Source organism: Martes martes, assembly GCF_963455335.1.
Source record: "Martes martes genome assembly, chromosome: 1".
In the NCBI taxonomy this organism is placed as follows: domain Eukaryota; kingdom Metazoa; phylum Chordata; class Mammalia; order Carnivora; family Mustelidae; genus Martes; species Martes martes.
This window is the reverse complement of record NC_137888.1, coordinates 59255824-59277445: the sequence shown is the minus strand read 5'-3', so window position 1 is coordinate 59277445 and position 21622 is coordinate 59255824. Positions and strand designations below refer to the sequence as shown.

Sequence of the window (21622 nt, the reverse complement as noted above, 5' to 3'; positions counted from 1 at the left end):
AGCCAGCCCCTCCCACCGCGGTCCATCTTCCCGTCGCTTTGGATTCACTTCTCCGCAGGTCCTACCTTTCAGAAAGTGATCGATTTTCTGTTTCTAGAATTGTTGCTGCTCTTCTCTTCGATTTCCCGTTGGATTTGTAGGTGTTCACAATGGTTAGATAAGCTATCTAGCTGATCTCCTGCTACCCGATGTCGTCTCAGCCTGCTACTTCTCCGCCATCTTGACTCCTCCCCCCTCACCAAACTTCTTTGATTTGCATTCTAAACATCCCTGCTTCCTCTTCGGTATCCTAGATGAAAGCATAATACTATGCATAAGAGTAAATAGCATTCAAATAGATGAAGTGAAAACTAATGGAACATTTGAGGAAATGAACAAACCCTGTTCCCACACAGTTTAGAGTCATGTAAATGCTTTAAGGCAAAGGCCCAGCAGAATGTCAGGTTCACTTTTCTGCATTCCTCTTTCTCTGGGATCATGTCCCCTCAAGTCCTACTTGTTTTTGTAACTTTGAACTTCAACTTTTGTCTCCTCTTCTCTTCAAGAATGTCTAAAGCTCTAGAACACAGCATTCTGTTTGACCTCTTGATCTCACGCAAACTGTTGGCAATTTGTCGTTAGGAGGAAAAGTTGCAGAAGAATCCCTTACCTTCCCACTACACATAAAATCCTGTTACCTGTGCATCCACCTGCCCTCTTCCCTTTTTTATAATAGAAATGTCCTCTTCTTTCCCATTTGAGGGCAGTTCTGCTGCCTCCTTTGGATTACACTGTTTTCCAATTTTTTCAAGATTTCATACTACTTATTTTCTCTTGTCATAAATTTAACCTCACCTGCTTACTGGGTCATTTCCATTGGTATTTAAATGTGTTTGAGTATCTCCCATGAACAAAAAATAAATTCTTCAACCTTTCATTCTCCTCTAGTTACTGCCCCACCTTTCTCCTCCTGACTTTTCCAAGAGGATTGATTATTCCTGTAGGCTCTTGATTAGTATCTAGTCTCATCATTCTACCAAGTCAGCTCCTGTAAAGAAACTGTGATGTCCACTTAACATTTTCAGTTCTCATCTTTCTTGACCTCTTACTTCCTTTGATTCTGTTGACCCTTACATTCTCTGAGTTTACCATCTCCCTTTAACTTTTGTGACCTTATGCTCTCCTGGTTCCCCATTCTACATCTTGCCCTTCCTTTTCAGCCTTCCTCACCCAATTACTGAGTATTGTTTCCCTATAGCTCTGTTCCAATCTCTCTTTTCACTCTGTTCTCTTGACCTGGGTGTTACCATCCAAGTCCGTAACTTCCTTGTAAGCCCAAACATGCCACAGGATATTTCCACATGGTATTTGCTTTGTAAAGCATACTCCCTCAAACTTTCCCTTAACTTATTGTGTAATTCTACTCCCCCTTCACCTTGAAGCTTAGATACCACCTTCTCAGGAAGCCTTGCACAGCTTCCTTTGCTCTTGTAGCACCTCTGCAAAACTTGTCACAGTTATAATTCACATTTATTTATATGATTTGTTTAATGACAAGCTCTCTTGTTGGAGAGCTCCATAGTGCCAGATGCTATATTTTTCTTTTATAATTTTACCCTTAGCATCCCACGAAATGCCAAATACATAGGAGATACATAATAATTATAGAATGAAATGACTGAGTGAAGAAACATTTTGAATAATGTGTCTATAGAATATCAAGATGGGCACTCTGCAGACATGGTTAAATATGTGATTTTGGGAGATCAAGAGAATGGTCTGGGGGTGCCTGGGTGGCTCGGTGGGCTAAGACCTCTTCCTTTGGCTCAGGTCATAACCCCAGGGTCCTGGGATCAAGCCCCACATTGGGCTCTCTGCTCAGCAGGGAGTCTGCTCCCCGCACCCCCCTCCCCCGCCTGTCTGCCTATTTGTGATCTCTGTCAAATAAATAAATAAAATCTTAAAAAAAAGAGAGAATGGTCTGGCCTAGAGAGATGAATTAATTTGGAATCTAATGTTGTGTGAGTGGTAATGAAGCCTTATGTTAGTTATAAGATTTCCCAGGGAATGTTTATGGAGTGAGAGAAGAAGGAAGAGGACAAAAAACCTTGGGAACATCCACATTTAATGAACTGGGGCAGATAGAGAATGATCCACCAAAGGCTGCTCAGACTGGATATGCCATCCACACACTGCAGGTTTTCCATGGCAGGTTTTTCTTCTCCTTTTATTCTGAATGATAACCTGATTTTAATATACTGCTTTTTGGACTAGCATACTTCACAGCTGCATTTTTGGCTCAGAAAATGTATTATGACATTTGTAAGGGAAACAAATCTAAATCTAATGTTAACACTTAGCTTATTAATGATTATGTATAGTGATTAACAAGATGACTTTTTACTGCAGTGAGGGATTAAGGATTTAAAAAATGGTTAGTATAGGGCACCTGGGTGGCTCAGTCAGTTAAGGGTCTGCCTTCTGCTCAGGTCATGATCCCAGGGTCCTAGGATTGAGCCCTGCATTGGGCTTTCTGCTCAGCGGAGACCCTGCTTCTTCCTCTCCCCCTGCCTGCAACTCCCCCTGCTTGTAGGCTCTCTCTCTCGCTCTGTCAAATAAATAAATGAAAATCTTTAAAAATTTTTTTAAAAAATGGTTAGTATACATAGCAATTATATTTTTTCCTGATTTATGATCTTTTTGAGCTATGCTTCTAAAAATTCACCTAAATGTGAATGATATGTTAATCTTTCTTTTTCAGCCGGACAGTACTTTACTGATTATCTGTGAGAATGGCTATGTTCTTGAAACTCCACTTCCAACCATAAAGGAGGAAGAGGAAAATCGTGATGTAGTTTCCTATGAAATCAAAGACATGGACATAAAATGTTTTCATTTCTCAAGTGTCAAGTCTAAGATTCTGGTATGAGATATCCTTGAAGAATTATCTTCTAATGTGTTTTTTTTTAGAAAATTTTAAAAATTATTTCTATTAACGTATAATGTATTATTTGCCCCAGGGGTACAGGTCTGTGAATTATCAGGCTTACACATTTCTCAGCACTCACCATAGCACGTACCCTCCCCAATGTTTTTCTTAGAATTTAAAATATATTTTTTTCCTTGAAGTTTTTATTTAAATTCCAGTTAACATACAGTGTAATATTAGTTTCAGGTATACAGTATAGTGATTCAACAGTTTCATACATCACCTGGTACTCATCACAAGTGCCCTCCTTAATCCCTATTTTCTACCTAACCCATCCCCCACCTCCTTTCCTCTGGTAACCATCAGTTTGTTTTCTGTAGTTAAGAGTCTGTTTCTTGGGGGGTGCCCAGGTGGCTCAGTCAGTTAAGCATTCTTAATTTTAGCTCAGGTCATGATCTCAGGGTTGTGAGATCAAGCCCTGTGCCAGGCTCCATGCTGGGTGTGGAGCTTGCTTAAGATTCCCTCTTTCCCTCTCCCTTTGCCCTGCATGCCCCTCTGAAAAAAAAAAAAAAAAAAAGTCTGTTTCTTGGTTTGCCTCTCACTTCCCCCTATGATCATATGCTTTGTTTCCAAGCCATACATATGAGTGAAATCATATGGAATTTGTCTTTCTCTAACTGACTTCACTTAGCATGATATTCTCTAGCTCCATCCACATCATTGCAAATGGCAAGATTTCATTCTTTTTTATGGCTGAGTAATATTCCATTGTATAAAAGTGCTGATGAAATATGAAGAAGAATAAGACATTTACCCTGACTTTATGAGCTTATAAGCTGGTAGAAAGCAACCGACTATATTAGAAGGCAGTAGTGAATGGATATTAAAATCACAGTACAAAGAAAATAATTTTAGGGGTGTGGAGTGAAACAAATATGAGTTTGATGGGGGGGTAAGAGGGGATCAAAGATGACTAGATAGAGGGGACATTTAGTATTTTAAAAAAATGAGAAGAATTTTGAGAGAATGAAAAAGGAGAGGAAGGCAATAAGAGCTGGAATAACATCCTGAGGGAAAGCAGAGTTGTAAGAATTTCTCGTGTTTTAAAAAAATGAAGACTGGAATGTTGAGACAGAGGGATGCAGTATGTGGAAGGGATGTGGCAGAAATCTATGACCAACACTTGGGCTCCTTAAATACCAGCCAAGATATTTCAATTTAATTCAAGACCATTGAAATCCATTATGAGTTCTTTTTCCCTTTTCTCCCCCCTCATATTTGTTCTTTGAAGAAATTCTTATTTCAGTATAGTAGACACACAATGTTATATCAGTTTCAGGTACACAACATAGTGATTCAACAAAACTGTATATTATGCTGTGCTCACCACAAGTGTAGCTACTACCTGTCACCATACAACACTATTACAGTATCATTGACTATATTCCCTATGCTGTACTTTTTATATTTTATGTATATGTCATCATATTTTACATCTTTTAATTCATAATTTTCTTCTAATTGTGGCTTTCTTTTTCCTACTTAAAGAAATCCCTTTCACATTTTTGTAAGGCCAGTTTAGTGATGATAAACCCCTTTAATTTTTCTTTCGTTGGGAAACTCTTTCTCCTTTTATTCTGAATGATAACCTTGCCAGGTAGAGTATTCTTGGTTGTAGGTTTTTTTCTTTCAACACTTTGAATATATAATGCCACTCCCTCTGGCCTTCAAAGTTTCTGCTGAAAAACTGACTGATAGCCTTATAGGGTTTCCCTTGTATGTAACTTCTTTCTTCTTTCTTGCTACTTCTACAAATTTCTTTATCTTTAACCTTTGACATTTTAATAATTATGTTTCATGGGTTCATCTTGTTTTTAACTTTCCGTGTTTCCTAAATCTGGATGTCTGTTTCTTTTCCCAGATTAGTGAAGTTTTGAAGCTAGTATGTCTTCAAATGAATTTTCTGCACCTTTCTTTTCTCCTTCTGGAACCCCTATAATGTGAATATTTGTTTGCTTGATGTTGTCAAGAGATCTCCTAACTTAACCTGATTTTTTTTTTTTCTGTTCAGTTTGGATGCTTTCCATTACGCTATGTTCCAGATTACTGATCCATTCTTCTTCATCCATAATCTGTTGATTCCCTCTAGTGGTTTCCCCCCCCCTTCACTTCAGTTATTGTATTCTTCATTGCTGATTTTTAAAAATATTTTTTCTTTGTTGAAGGCCTACTGTGTTCTTTTACTCTTTTCTCCAGCAAGATGAGCATCTTTGTGATCATTGGTTAAACTCTTTTTAAAGCATATGGCATATCTCCTTTTTATTTAGTTCTTTTTTTGGAGGTTTTATATTGTTCTTTCTTTTGGAATGTATTCCTCTGCCTCCCCATTTTTCTTGACTTTCATGTTTGTTCCTATGAATTAGGTACGACAGCTACTTCTCCTAAATTTGAAGAAATGGTCTTGTGTATGGTCTCCCCTATATATAGTTGGCAATTTCCTCTGGCTGGCTGGAGCTGCAGATGGTGTAGGTTGAGGGTTGCAGGGCATTCCATGCTGTGTCTGACCTGGTGAGATGACTGGAGCTGAAGTGGGTGTAAGTGGGGAAGTCCCAGGGCTCTTCATGCAGTGGACATCCTGGCAGGATAGCTAAAACGGAACTGGGTGCTGATTTGGAGGCTCCTGGGGCTCTATATGCAGAGGGTGCTCTGGAAGGACAGCTGAAGCTGAAGTCAGTGCAAGCTGGAGTGGCCTGATGGGGTGAAATGCCAGGCTGGAACAGGCCACAGTGTCCAAGGACATACTATGCAGGGGTGCCCTGTCGGGCCCGCTGAAGCTGAAGTGGGTGTAAGCTGGGGAATCCCTGGGCTTTGCATGTAGAAAACACCTTATCAAGACAGCTGAAGTGGAAATGGGTATAAGCCAGGTTGTTTAAGAGCATTCCACACTGAGGGTGCCCTGGTAGGACAAATGAAAGTGGAGTGGGTACAAGCTGGGGGTCCCTGGGTATGCTGCACAGGGACTGCCCTTGTGGAGTAATAGGATCCAGGACTGCGGGATGCCTGTGCTATCTACAGGGGGCATTCTGGCGGGACAGCTGGTGCCAAATCAGGCATCAGCCAGGAGGTCCCAGAGCACTCTGTATTGAGGGTGTCCTAGCAAGCTGTCTGAAGCAAATATGGTGTGGATCTGGAGTGTTTAGGGATCCTTCGTACCTGTTTCACTGTGATGCAACAGGTGGAGCTGTGGTGAGTGCTACCCAGGGGTGTCCTGGTGTATACCTCCCTGGATCCTCCTTGGTGAGATTGCTGGAGCGAGTGGGGGCTAGGTGCCTTGGGCTCACTGATGTGGTAGGCTGGTTAAGGTGCCCAGATCTTGCTCCCCTCATTCACACTGTCATGGTGGAGGGGGAGTATAAACTGTGGTACTTGCCAGCCCTTCTGTCCTGCAGAGATTTCCAGCATCTCCCTGCAGTTTGGCAGGGTTCTAAGGCTGGTTGTTTTATATACTAGTTGCTCTTTTATTTATTTATAAATAATAGATAAAATAGTTGCTCTATTTTATTTATTTTTTACTTAAATTCAATTAATTAATATATAATATATTATTTGTTTCAGAGGTACAGGTCTGTGATTCATCAGTCTTATATTATACCCAGTACTCATTATAACACATAGCCTCCCCAGTGTTCATCACCTAGTTACCCTATATCCCCATCCCCATCCTCCCTAGCAACCCTCAGTTTGTTTCCTATGATTAAGAGTCTCTTATGGTTTGCCTCCCTCTCTGGTTTCATCTTATTTAATTTTTTCCTCTCTTCCCCTATGATCCTCTGTTTTGTTTCTTAAATTCCACATACCAGTGAGATCATATGACAGTTGTCTTTCTCTGACTGACTTATTTTGCTTAGCATAATACCCTCTAGTTCCATCCATGTTGTTGCAAATGGCAAGATTTCATTTTTTTGATGGCTGATTAATATTCCATTGTATAGATACATACCACATCTTTATCTATTCACCTGTCAAGATAGACATCTGGGCTCCTTCCACAGTTTGGCCATTGTAGACATTGCAGCTATAAACATTGGGGTGCAGATGCCCCTTTGGACCACTACATTTGTATCTTTAGGGTAAATACCTAGTAGTTCTGGGTTGTAGGGTAGCTCTATTTCAACTTTCTGAGGAACCTCCATACTGTTTTCCAGAGTGGCTGCTCCAGCTTACTTTCCCACCAGCAGTGTAGGAGGGTCCTCCTTTTTCTATATCCTCATCAATATCTGTCATTTCCTGACTTGTTAATTTTAGACATTCTGACTGGTGTGAGGTGTATTTCATTGTGGTTTTCATTTGTATTTCCCTGATGCCAAGTAATGTTGAGCATTTTTTCATGCATCTGTTGGCCATTTGGATGTCTTCTTTGGAGAAATGTCTGTTCATGTCTTCTGCCCATTTCTTGGTTGGATTTGTTCTTTGGGTGTTGAGTTTGATAAGTTCTTTATAGATTTTGGATATATTCTGGTTTCTCTTCAGATCATATAAATCTTTTGCCTTTTATTAGTTTCTCTTTTAAATCTTGCCTTTTTTTTTTTTTAATTTGACAGACAGAGAGCACAAGTAGGCAGAGAGGCAGGCAGAGAGAGAGGAGGAAGCAGGCTCCCTGCTGAGCAGAGAGCCTGATGTGGGGTTCGATTCCAGGATCCTGGGATCATGACCTGAGCCAGAGGCAGAGGCTTTAACCCACTGAGCCACCCAGGCATCCCTAAACCTTGCCTTTTTTTTTTTTTTCCCCCCTGTGTCCCAAGGCAGACAGATCTGTTCTGGCTCTCTCAGTACTATCCATTCCCACTGCAGTTCAGAGCATTTGGGGATAGAGGTTTCGTTCATTACTGTGTCTCCTTTCTTTTATTGGGAAGAGGCTGTTCAGTCACCCCTCCCACCGTGTGATTTTGAGGAGGGGATTGATGTGATGAGATCATATAAATTGGATAATTATGAGGGATAAAAAAGAAATAAAGAGGGAAAAGATGGGAGGTAGGGATGCCAGTGTTTGGTGGCTTTTGAAAGGTCTGAAAGATGTAAGGGGTCTAAGAGTATTACTAAAAATAGGAACAACTTTTCTCAGGGCTTATTTTGATCTACCTAATTCATGGGTTGATAGACTGGAAGAAACTGTATTTAGCGCTTCTGTTAGGAAAAAAAATGAGAAAATAATTTCTGTAAAATTAGGATTGAAGGGGGTAATATAGAAATGATTTTATTTTATTTTTTTAAAGATTTTATTTATCTATTTGACAGAGAGAGACACAGCGGGGACAGAAGCAGGGGGAGTGGGAGAGGGAGAAGCAGGCTTCCCGCGGAGCAGGGAGCCCAATGCGGGGCTTGATCCCGGAACTCCGGAATCAGGACCCGAGCCGAAGGCAGATGCCCAACAACTGAGCCACCCAGGCGCCCCTAGAAATGATTTTAAAATGTTAATGATGAAATATGTCCCCAAATTGATAATTATTTTATTTATTTATTTATTTAATTTTTAAATTTTTAAATAAACATATAATGTATTTTTATCCCCAGGGGTATAGGTCTGTGAATCGCCAGATTTACACATTTCACAGCACTCATCATAGCACATATCCTCCCCAGTGTCCATTTCCCCACCACCCTCTCTCATCTCCCCTCCCCCCAGCAACCCTCAGTCAGTTTTTTGAGGTTGAGTCTTTTATGGTTTGTCTCCCTCCTGATCCCATCTTATTTCATTATTTCTTTTCCTACCCCCCAAACTCCCCACATTGCATCTCCACTTCCTCATATCAGGGAGATCATATGATAATTGTCTTCCTCCTCTAATTGACTTATTTCGCTAAGCATAATACTCTCTAGTTCCATCCATGTCATCGCAAATGGCAAGATTTCATTTCTTTTGATGGCTGCATAGTATTCCATTGTGTATATATACCACATCTTCTTTATCCATTCATCTGTTGATGGACATCTAGGTTCTTTCCACAGTTTGGCTATTGTGGACATTGCTGCTATAAACATTCGGGTGCACGTGCCCCTTTGGAGCACCACGTTTTTATCTTTAGGATATATACCCAGTAGTGCAATTGCTAGGTCATAGGGTAGCTCTATTTTCAGTTTTTTGAGGAACCTCCACACTGTTTTCCAGAGTGGTTGCACCAGCTTGCATTCCCACCAACAGTGTAGGAGGGTGATAATTATTTTTAAATGACATTATTTTACATCAGAGCTGTGAGTTTTTCTAGAACCCTAATCTTCCTTTCATTTTGTCATCCCCTTACTGTAAATGAATGGTTTACAGTTGTTTTTCTATCTTAATGTCTCTTGCAAAAGCGATTAATAGAAATAGAAAAGAGAAAGACATTAAGGGATTTGAAGAAGAAGGAGAAGGAAGAAAGGAGGAAGCAGCTAGCAGCAGAGATGGGAGAAGATGGAGAAAAGGAACTCCAAGTGGAGGAGGTGGAGGAGGAGGAAGAGGAAGAGGAGCCATTACCTGAAATCTTTATTCCATCAACTCCCTGTCACATCCTCTGTGGATTTTACTCTGAGCCAGGGAAGTTCTGGGTTTCTTTGGTGAGTAACAATGTAATACATAATTTTTATCTCAGCCCCAATCAAATATAGTTTATGATCATGATTTTCCAGCACACTGTTACTTTCTAACTTATGGTAAGGCCATTTACTAACTACTATTGAAGGTGTGAATTCTGGTGAATGAATGTGAGTTATAGTTTTTATAACATCTCGATATCTCTTTTATGTCTGCTTATTATGCTATCATCTATAACAATCATACGTGTTCCAGGAGGTCAAAGGGGAGAAGAATGAAAGATAGAAGGGCAAAGGGCTAAGGATTCTTCCAGTTGATTCTACAGCCTTTTAAATTGTGCAGCTAAGTGACATTTTGAAAATAATGGGCACACTATCCTGTAAACTTTTGCTTGCATTTTGTAATTTGCAGCTGTGCTGTGTGGCCACGTAGAAGTCTGGGAAGACGGCTGTTTTTAGGTGGTCACATTGCCACTCTGAACAAAATTGGGATTTGGCTAGTAAAGAAGAAGAGAAAAATGGATATCAGGGAGATAGACACCAAGAATTGTCACAGTATTGTGACAACTATATCCTCTAATTATACATTTTCTACTCCTATCATAAGATATTGATCAATTGCAAAGCAAGATTTCCTTCATTATAAATTTGTCACAAATTTCATCTCCATTAACCAAAAAAAGTAATAATTGACATAAAAGTATACAGGCATACCTTATTTTATTGCACTTCACAGATACTGTGATTGTCACCAATTGGTTTATGGCAATCCCGTGTTGAGCAAGTTTATTGGCATCATTTTTCCAAAAACATTGGCTCACATCATGTTTCTGTGTCACATTTTGTAATTCTTGCAGTATTTCAAACATTCTCATTATTATTATTTGTTGTTATGATCTGTGGTCATTGATCTTTGTTACTATTGTAGTTGTTGGGGGGGAGTCATGAACCACACCCATATTAGACCACAAACTTAATGATAAATACCGTGTGTGTTTTGACTGCTCCATTAACCAGCCATTCCCTTGCCTCTCTCCCTCTCCTTGGGCTTTTCTATTCTCTGAGATATAATAATATTGAAATCAGGCCAGTTAACAACCCTACAGTGGCTTCTAATTGTTCAAGTGAAAGCAAGAGTCACATGCTTCTCACTTTAAATCAAAAGCTAGAAATGATTAAGCTCAGTGAGGAAGGCAGGTCAAAAGCCAAGATAGGCCAAAAACTAGAACTCTTGTGCCAAACAGTTGGCCAACTTGTGAATGCAAACAAAAAGTTCTTGAAGGAAATTAAAAGTGCGAGTCCAGTGAACACATGAATACTAAGAAAGAAAAACAGGCTTATTGCTAGTATGGAGAAATTCTCAGTGGTCTGGATAGAAGATCAAACCAGCCACAACATTTCCTTAAGCCAAAGCCTAATCTAAAGCAGGGCCCTAAATCTCTAATTCTATGAAGGCTGAGAGAGGTGAAGAAGCTATAGAAGAAAAGTTGGAATTTAGCAGAGTTTGGTTCATGGGCTTTCAGAAAAGAAGGAAAGAAGCCTTCTCCATAACACAGAAGTGTAAGGCAAAGTAGCAAGTGCTGATGTAGAAGCTGTAGTGAGTTCTCCAGAAGATCTGGTTAAGGTAATTCATGAAGATAGCTATACAGAACAAGAGACTTTTAAAAAAAATATTTTATTTATTTACTTGAGAGATAGAGAGTGAGAGAATGAGCAGGGAGAGCAGCAGAGGGAGAGGGAGAAGCAGACTTCCCACTGAGCAGGGAGCCTGATATGGGGCTCAATCCCAGAACCCTGGGATCACAAGCTGAGCCTAAGGTAGACACTTAAATCGACTCAGCCACCCAGGGGCCCTGAGCAAGAGATTTCAGTGCAGATGAATCAGTCTCATTGTGGAAGAAAATACCATCTAGGGCTTTCAGAGAGGAGAAGTCAATGCCTGGCTTCAAAGAATAGGTTGTTTCTCTTGTCAGAGGCTAATGCAGTTGGTGACTTAAGTCGAAGCCCATGCTCATTTGCCATTCTGAAAATCCTGGACCTTAGGAATTACATTAAGTCTATGTTGCCAGTTCTCTATAAATGGAACAACAAAGCTAAGTGACAGCACATCTGTTTACAACATGGTTTACTGGATATTTTAAGCCCACTGTTGAGACCTACTCCTTAGAAAAAAAGATTCTTTCAAAATATTACTGCTCATTGACGATGCATCTGGTCACCCAAGAACTCTGATGGAGACATACAGTGAGATTAATGTTGTTTTCATGCCTGATAGCACAACATCCATTTTGCAGCCTGTGAATCAGGGAGTAATTTAAACTTTCAAGTCTTATTATCTAAGAAATACTTTGTAAGGCTATGGGTGCCATAGATTGCAATTTCTCTAACGGATCTGGGCAAAGTCAATGGAAAAACTTCTGGAAAGGATTCACCATTCTAGATTCATAGGAACAGGTCAAAATATCAACATTAACAGGATTTCTTGGAAGAAGCTGATTCCAACCCTCACGGGTGACTCTGAGGGGTTCAGGACTTGAGTGGAGTTAAAAACTACAGTTGTGATAGAAATAGCAAGAGAATTAGAATTACAAATAGACCCTGAAGACCGGACTGAATTGGCTGCAATCCCATGATAAAAATGGTAACAGATGAGTTGCTTCTTATGGATGGGTAAAAAAAAGTGTTTTCTTGAGATGACATCTACTCCTTGTGAAGATGCCATGAAGATGGTTGAAATGGCAACAAGGGATTTAGAATATCACATAAACCTATTTGATAAGCTGCAGCAAGGTTTGAGAGGGTTGACTCCAATTTTGAAAGAAGTTCTACCCTGAGTAAAATGTTAACTAACAACATTGCATGCAACAGAGAAATTCATGAAAGGAGAAGTCAATTGATGCAGCAAACTTCATTATTGCCCTATTTTAAGAAATGGCTATGGCCACCCCAGCCTTCAGCAACCACCACCCTGATCAGTCAGCAGCCATCAACATTGAGGTGAGACCCTCCAACAGCAAGAAGATTAAGACTTGCCCAAAGCTCAGATTACAGTCAGAAGTTTTGGGCAATAAAGTATTTTTAAATTAAGGTATGTACATTTTTTTCTTAGACATAATGCTATTACATACTTAATAGACTATGGTATATTGTAAACATAACTTTCATATGCACTGGGAAACAAAAAACCATTTGACTCACTTTATTGCAATAGTAGCTTTATTAAGGTGGTCTGGAATTGAACCCCTATTATCTCTGAGGTATATCTGTAAGTGAGAGATTATGATTTATGCACAACCTATCCCAGCTCTTTGGCCAAGCCAGAACACTGACTAGCCAAGGCTTGTTACTACAAGGAGTAATGAGCATTAACTTCTCCCTGTGTTCAGTTTTTCCTAGACATACATCTTTGTTAGCAACTTCTAGGGAGGCAAGCAGCAAAAAGGATAGAAAGTAGTGATGCTTTGTCCATCTTTATGAAACAATGGTTGATGACTACTATTGTGTGGGGTTCAAGAGCAAAGGGATAAATAAGACATGGTTCCTGCCCTCAGGAAATTCCTTCATATCATGAGGAGAGAGGCACAGAAACAACTGTAATACAATGTAATAGCGTTCTAGTATCCTTGAAACACATGCAAAAATTATTATATAACAAACACATTCACTGCTTATTCTTAGGATTGCCCAATAAATATTATATGAGACATACTTGCCCTAGGTGTATTTGTTACCTGAAATTCATATTTAACTGGGTATCTGGTATTTTTATTTGCAGAATATGGAAACCTATTTATTCCATACAGAGCACCCTTCTAAGTGATTTACTAACCACCCTATAAAATAAATCCTCTTATAATTTGCATGTTGCATAAGAGGAAACCAAGGCAGGGAGAGGTTATGTCACTTATCCAAGGTCATATAACTAACGAGAGGGGGAACCAGGATCTGGACTCAGGCAGTTTGGGCCTAGAGTCCATGCTTTTAACTACTAAGCTCCACCAGCATGCAAGATTAAGGTACAGTTGACAGAGGTAGCGCTGCTGATTCTGCTTGATGCAAATATTTGCCAGCTCCGTGCCTGCAACCAAATAGACTGTGTAGAAGACCAGTCTCCCTGTGAGGTTGTGACTGCAGTTCTCAAGTCCATGCTCATGCTGCAGGCCCATTCTCTTGCCCAGCCCTGTTGGCTCTGCCACTTGGCTGAATTACTGACATAATTCTTCCTCCCCTCAGACATGCTGCACCCTCCATTGCCTTCTAAGATAACCTTCTCTCACATTTCACTGAGAAAATCAAATTTTCCTTGACTTGTCTTAAATAGATCTGACTCCCCATGAGGATCCATACAAGTTTTGTCTGCCCTGCCTATTGTTCCATTTGATGAGTGGTCTCCTGCAACTGTCCAAGGACACTCTTCCTGAAGCCTTTTGATCCCACCCCTCTCCCTTCCTCCAATAGTTTATTCCTGCAGTAAGCCACCCAGTCTCCTGTGTCATCCACTTCCTTCTGTTCACTAAATTCTTATCTTATAAACATGCTCTAGTACTTAAAATTTTTCCTTAACCTCTCTTTCCTTCCTTTCCACTCCTCCTTTTAGAGGTGATCCTGAAGATCATAATATGCAACTTTAAGTTCATATAATTTGATATAAATTTATTCTTCTAATTTCAGAGAAAAAAGATCTTGGAGCACTTTAATGCCATGTATCCTCTCCCTCCCCATTGTCCTATATTTTCTCTCTCTCTCTCTCTCTCTCTATATATATATATATATATATTTGTATCCCCAAAAGGTATTTTACTATTATATTGTTGATATCACTTTGGTTTGTCCTTTTTCTTGCTGTTAATTCCTTTCTATATCTTTGTAATTGCACCTTCTGCCTTAAATATATAATATATGTTATATATTTAATATAGGTCTGCTAGTGACAAATTCTCTGTTTTGGGGGTTTTGGAGGGTTCTTAAAGTGTCCTCATTTTGCCTTTTTAAAAAAATTATATTTTTGTTGGAAATTTTGTTTTCAAACTCTGATATCTTTTAATTCTCTTTTGTCTTCCATTCTACCAGCTGCATTATTTATTTATTTGTTTATTTATTTATTAGATTTCTTTTCAGTGTACTAGAATTCATTGTTTATGCACCACACCCGGTGCTCCATGCAATACGTGCCCTCCATAATACCCACCACCAGGCTCACCCAAACTCCCACCCCCCACCCCTTCAAAACCTTCAGATTGTTTTTCAGAGGCCATAGTCTCTCATGGTTCATCTCCCCTTACAATTTCCCCCAACTCCTTTCTCCTCTCCATCTCCCTATGTCCTCCGTGTTATTTCTTATGCTCCACAAATAAGTGAAACCATATGATAATTGACTCTCTCTGCTTGACTTATTTGACTCAGCATAATCTCTTTTTATTGTTTCTTTGACACCTAGTATGTCTTTTTCTCTTGTTGCTTTTAAAATTTTGTGTTAAAGCATGTCATTTCTTCATATTTATCTTGCTGGTGGTTGTAGCATTTCTTGAATCCCAACATAGTTTTGTTCAGTTTTGGAAAACTCACAGCCGTTATCTACCACAGTATTGCTCTGGCCCATCTTTTTACTTGTTTCTGCTGGGATTTCAGTTTTCTGTATATTAACCCTTACTGCTATGTCCTGAATGTACTTTACACACACACTGGCCTTTTTTGGGGGGGTATTTTCCATTTTTCTTTTCTTTCTCCTGCCTAGGCTTGACTACTTTATCTGATCTCTGTTCCAGCTTTATAACTCTGCTGTGTCTAGTTGCTTTCAAACTCATCTACTGAATTTGTAATTTGTCATTTTATTTGTTCTAGAATTTTATTTTTTCCATTTAATTTTTTTTATAGATTCCAGATGGCTTCTTAAATTTTCCATTTGGCTTCAGAGTCCTTAAATATACTAATCTTGGTTATTTGAAGTCCATTTTGTAAATATCTCAATATCTCATGACTTTGGTTTGTTTGTCTTTTTAAAATCTATTTAAATTCAATTTGGTTAACATATAGTGTATTATTAGTTTCAGGGGTAGAATTTAGTATTCATCAGTTGCATATAATACCCAGTGCTCTTTACATGCCCATCACCCAGTTACACCATCCCCCCCACCTTCCCTCGAGGAACCATCAATTTGTTTCCTCTAGTCAAGAGTCTTATGGTTTGCCTCATTTTCTGTTTTCATCTTATTTTACTTTTCCTTCCCTTTCCCTATGTTCATCTGTTTTGTTTCTTAAATTCCACATATGAGTGAAATCATATGGTATTTGTCTTTCTCTGATTGACCCATTTCACTTAGCATAATACCCTCTAGTTCCATCCATATCATTGCAAATAGTAAGATTTCATTTTTTTAATGGCTGGGTAGTATTCCATTATATGTATACATACCACATCTTCTTTATCCATTCATCTGTTGATGGACATCTGGGCTCTTTCCATATTTTGGCTATTGCAGACCTTGTTGCTATAAACATTGGAGTGCATGTTTCCCTTCAAATCACTATGTTTGTATCCTTTGGGTAAATACCTATAGTGCAACTGCTGGGCTGTAGAGTAGTTCAATTTTTAACTTTTTGAGGAACCACCGTATTGGCTTTAGGGTGTCTGCACCAGTTTATATTTCTACCATAATCTTGTTTGTCCTTTGATTTAAGATAATCAAGTCTTACCTTAGCTAGTATGCCTAGTTGGTGTTTTTTTTTTTTTTAATTGAATAATTGACCTTGTATGTGAAAAACTGTAGCATTTGTTGAGATATGTTGGCATTGTCTCCTGGAAATTCATTTTTGGTCCTGGAAAGCAGGTAGAAATCCTAGATCACTTTCATCTACTCAGTGATTGAGACTCATACTTGTAGTGTGTAGTGCTCCAGGGTTGCAATGGAAAGCCCACTGGAAGGTGTGTTTACTGTGTCTCCTCCTCCTTGGAGGATCCTGTGATTTCCCTCCCTCTTCCTAAGCCCATGAGGCAACAGATTGCTCTGCTGAGCTTCTAAGCCTCTCAGCTGCCACTTCCAGAACTGCGCATTGCCTCTGGGAGAAGAGCAATGCACTAGACTCAAAACTAGCTCTGAACACCATGTCCTACACAACTCTATTACTGAATACTAAATGCAAAATAATACCTGAAATAAAATGGAATTCAGTAGGTAATCAGAAGTGGTATTTCTCTTATAATAACTTCTAAGTGGAAAGCAAATTACTGTAAGGTGCTTTATTATTGTATAATTGTATAGTTGCATATAAATAGACAGTGGAGATACTTTATAAAACCTTATCTATAATCATAGAAATCATATCAAAATAGATGTTTTAAGACCTCTATTTTAGGTTTTAAAATTTGAAATAATATAAAAATCCTCATGTGGTCATATATATCTTATATTTAAATACTACTTTCTAAAAAAAAAACTTTTTATAAAAACAAAAAAAAAAAAAAACTTTTTATAAAAAAAAAAAACTTTTTATAAAAACAAAAAAAAAAAACTTTTTATAAAAACAAAAAAAAAACTTTTTATAAAAACAAAAAAAAAAACTTTTTATAAAAACAAACAAAAAAAAAAACTTTTTATAAAAAAAAAAAAAAATAAATAAATACTACTTTCTATGTTATTTTTCTCTTTTCCAGGGTGGCTATGATGCTGGTTTTCTGTATCACTGTGAGTTCCCTTTGTATGACCAGAGTAGTGCTATCACAAAAAAGAAAGATGAACCTTTTGATTTTCGTCTTCTTGAAGATACAGAGGATAATCCCATCCAAACTATCACTTTCAGGTGAACTGAATTTCAGAAAGCCTTAAAAATAATGATCCCATTTATGCCTGTGTTGTTGCCCATCATGAATATTGTTCATTTTAGGAGATCTGTCCAAATGGAGAAGTATGCAAACATTTTCTAGTTAAATAAATGAATAAATGAATAGAATCAAAGATAATTCCAAAACTGTATTTCAAGTCCCTTTATCAAATATTCTGTCAAATTTGTTTTTCACACAATAGGTTTGTAGGGATTTACTCAGGGGTATGCTACTGCTTGGTCAAACAATGAAGGTTCAGTGTTGCAATGATTCTGGAGAAATCACAAATTGAGATTTTTAAATGATTGATAATCATATTTGTGATTTATTTGTGATATTATTATCATAATGTGGTTTATTTGTGATATATTATCACAATAATAAATCACAAATATCATTTGTGATAAATAGTCACAAATTGAGATTTAATAATTGAGAAACATATATGCCAGTTATTCTTTTGAAGATCAAATATAATAGCTCCAAATTTCAAATTGGCTTTTCTTCTCCTTTTACTCTTTTGTACAGTTTTCTAGGGCTGCCATAGTTCCTTAGGGCTTCAAAATATGAATGGGGGGGCACAATGTAGTCTATAACATTTTTGTTAATAAAATTTAGCCATTTGTCAATTAATTTAAAATTAAACATTTTCAGATTAATATGAAGAAAATTTATGTTTCCTAGCATTCACCAAGATATGATGTTTTGTGGAATGCAAAATGGAGCAATTCGAGTCTATATCCTAAGTCAAAATAAGCCTTCATTGATTAATACAGAGGACTACTGGCACTTCAATATCCATGACAATAATTATGGATGTATTAAAGGCATCTGTACTAGTTTTGATGACCGTTTCTTGGTGACTATTGGAGCAGATAGTAATATCTTCGTTTTCACCATTTTTTCTGAATTTGAGCTAAAGAAAGACATCAAAGCCGAAGTGCCATCTCCCAGGGTATGTAACTAATAACAATGATAAATAAATTAATTTTAAAGTAGTGATGTCAAAACTACTTTCTTTAAAAATTGAAAACTCATTTACCTTATAGTCTATTCTTGTTAGAATTTTGACTTTCTGGTGTCTCTGTTATTAAATATTAAAGTCACTGAATTCCCCTATAACACTAAAGGTACAGAATTCCCCAATTTAAAAAGACTAATTTTTTCTATATCAATCACTTTCTGGGTTAAATTTCTTTGTTTTCAAAGTGTACAACTTTTTCAGATATATATTTTGCTTTTCATTTATTCACTTAATGAATGGGCATATATGGGAAGTATACCATAATTTGTGTGTTTGAAAGGAGTTGTAAAAGTGGTAGTTTTTAGTATCAGAATATGACAATATGGATCATGACCAAAGATTCAGTTAAATTATTCTATTCTTAAGCAGAGTGTATCGTTGGATTTGTAATGAAGATTGATCCCCAAATTATATCCATTTGCCCTACCACATGACAAAGTAGTTCCTTTGGGAAAAAAATCACTAATAACCATTTGAATTGCTCCTCAAAAAGAGGAAATTGTATTAAAAAGACCATAGTTAAAATTCCTGTGAATACACTGGCATTCCATTTAATAGGTAACCAACTTTAAAAGAAGATACAAAAAAAGTAGGGCAGATTTGAGCAGGTAAATTTTCATTTCTATTAATAGAAGCAAAATTAGGAGAATGGACTGTTGTCCAAAGAACTCCCGCTCAGAAAGAAGAATTACAGAAGGGGAAAGTGTAAGAACAAGAGAATCTTTTTCTTTCTACCTAGTGCTAGCTCTTCCTATGGAAATATATATTGGACAGAAAAAAAACATTTCACATTTGTATAATAGCATCCTTTTATATATGAATTTAATCAGTATTTCTTATGTCCCTGATGTGGACTCTGCTTTTAGGAAGACAGAATCAGAAAAAACTGAATAAATAGAGTACTAAGCTCTGCATAGGTCTAAGGATCTTACTTTAGAATCTGCTGGGAAGCCCTTAAAAGTACAGATTCCTGAGCCCCAGTGAGGAGCAATTAAATCAGAATATCTGAAAGTGAGGGCCAGGTATCGGTATTTTATAAAATATCTTGCCTTCTTCCTGGGTCTCAGACCCCATGACTCCAATGTGCAGCTGGGATTGAGAACAATTCGCCTGTATCTTGGCACACAGTTGGTAGCAACTCTGTTTAACTCAAATTTATTATAAACAGCTGAGGCCAAGAGATAGTTGGTTGGGTATCCTGGAGATCACACTGCTAATGGAAAACCGAGGGGCTTGGCTCTGGAAAACAAAAGAATAGAAAAATAAAATTCAATCAAGTTATGTCTTAAGTGATTAACAGTAATTACAATGTATTAGCCATCAATGTCTCTTCTACTGGTCATGTCTTATGACTTCACTTTTACCAAAGTTCTAAACTTTGGGGTACCTGGATGGTTCAGTCAGTAGAGTATGTAACTCTTGATCCCTGGATTGTGAGTTTGCATGTAGAGATTACTTGAAAAAAATAAAGTTCTGAACCTTATCCTACACAAAAATATGTAATTTACATTTCATATGTGTAAAAACTAGAACTGTAATAATACAACTTCTTCAAAAAAGAGTCCATATTTCTTCACAACGAATGGCAACAAACCAGAGACCTATCTGTTATGAAAAAGAATAGAGAATAAACAAGTTCAATTTTACTTAGGAACTGATTAGCCAATAATAATAATAATAATAATAATAATCTATCTCAGACTTCATTTGGTTCACTGGATTATAATTCTCCTTCCTTAAATTTTATAGCATAGCACCCAAATAAGCAAAGTAATTTTAAGTGATTTACCTCATAGTTCCCTTAAACTAATTTGCTTTCTAAAAGGAGATTCATATTTCTGATTTCATCTTTCTTTCTCAAGGAGGGGAACTGTATTATTCCTGCATATGTCACTGTATGTCTTTTTTTTTTTTTTTAGTAAGCTCAAGTGAAATGCTTAAAGTTTAAAAAATATTGTATATCAATGATACTCAAAAAATTTAATTTAAAAAATATATTTTAAAATCTTCCTGTATATATGTAAGGTATTTAGGGAGACTTATGCATATATAAAGGGGCATAAGCTAAAAAACAGAATTTTAAAACAAATGACTTAGAAAATTGTGTGTATTCTTTGTTAATAACTCATGATATTAGCAATTTAAATTTTAGAGCAGAATTATAGTAATATTAATATTTTGCATACCTGTTAGTTTTCAGGACTTTTTTCTACCTACCTCTTTAAATAAAGCAGAAACAAAGTTTAATCAATTGCAGTTTTCCTGCTAATTTTCCCTAGTTTATTTCTTGCAAAAGTACTTTGCAGGCCTATAATTATTAGAAATTGGCAGAGGAAAAAAACTCAGTTTACTTCATGTTAGATATTTTAAGAGAAATATGCAATTTAAAAGATTAACCATTTCTCCCCTTTCTACAGTTTGGAATTGAAACAGAGCCAATTCCAGAAGATATTGAAGATCCCAAAGCCTATAGGTATGGAAATTTTTGATAAACACTAATTAGCCCTGAGCTGTTGCAAAATGGCATTTTATAGAATTTGACAAAGCCAAAAAAATTTCCAAATTATTGAGTCCTCGTTTCCTCTTTTGCTATTTCTGTATCTCATTATCCTGTTTTCAGTATTGAGAATGCTAGAAGAAAAAGACAACATGACAAGTTAATGAAAGAGGTGGAAGAAATAAAGGCTGGGAAGAGAGAAAAACTCAAAGCTTTGAGGAATGAATTTTTGAAACTTCTAGAAATGAATCGAGGATTACCAAAGCATATGCAGTTTAAGCGAACAGTAAGCCTAAAATAAATTTGACTTTAATTTTTAACATACAATTTTTTTTTGGATCAAGACTATTCTGCTGATAAAGCAGGGACTCCTTAAAATCATCTTTAAGCTTCCCCTTATCAGGTCAGCATGTTGGCAGCAGCTAAAATATAGAATTTGATACCCAACTTGGTTTGGATACAGAAGAGCCTCCCTACATAACACAAAGTTTACTTCCAGATTTAGCTACCTCACTTTTTGGGGGTGGGGCAGTAACAAGGTAAGATATAAATACAGATTTGAATCTGGTTATCACCCATACTGTACCTAGGCAAGATATCCAACCATTGTAAAGGTAGACATATATTTTAATTCTCTGTGATTCTATTTCTATAATTCACCAGATCTGTTGAAAAGATAGTAACTGATAGGTCCACAGAATTTTTAAAAGATGACTTAGTATAGTTGTAGCTATGGGGAGAATTAACAAATTGTTCAGGCTAATTTTGTATTTTTTTTTTCCTTTTCTGGCTTATTACAAATCCCCA

General features: G+C 37.3%; 1 protein-coding gene across 1 annotated transcript in view; it reads left to right on the top strand.

The window, feature by feature from the left end:
* The window catches only part of CFAP44 (cilia and flagella associated protein 44), a 167528-nt gene that overhangs the window by 55245 nt on the left and 90661 nt on the right, over positions 1-21622 (top strand). Inside the window, exons 16-21 of the mRNA XM_080822400.1 lie at positions 2741-2902; positions 9260-9499; positions 17127-17272; positions 17979-18249; positions 20736-20791; positions 20939-21101. Of these exons, the coding sequence (XP_080678526.1) occupies positions 2741-2902; positions 9260-9499; positions 17127-17272; positions 17979-18249; positions 20736-20791; positions 20939-21101 (1038 nt within the window). The remainder of the gene's footprint in view (positions 1-2740; positions 2903-9259; positions 9500-17126; positions 17273-17978; positions 18250-20735; positions 20792-20938; positions 21102-21622) is intronic.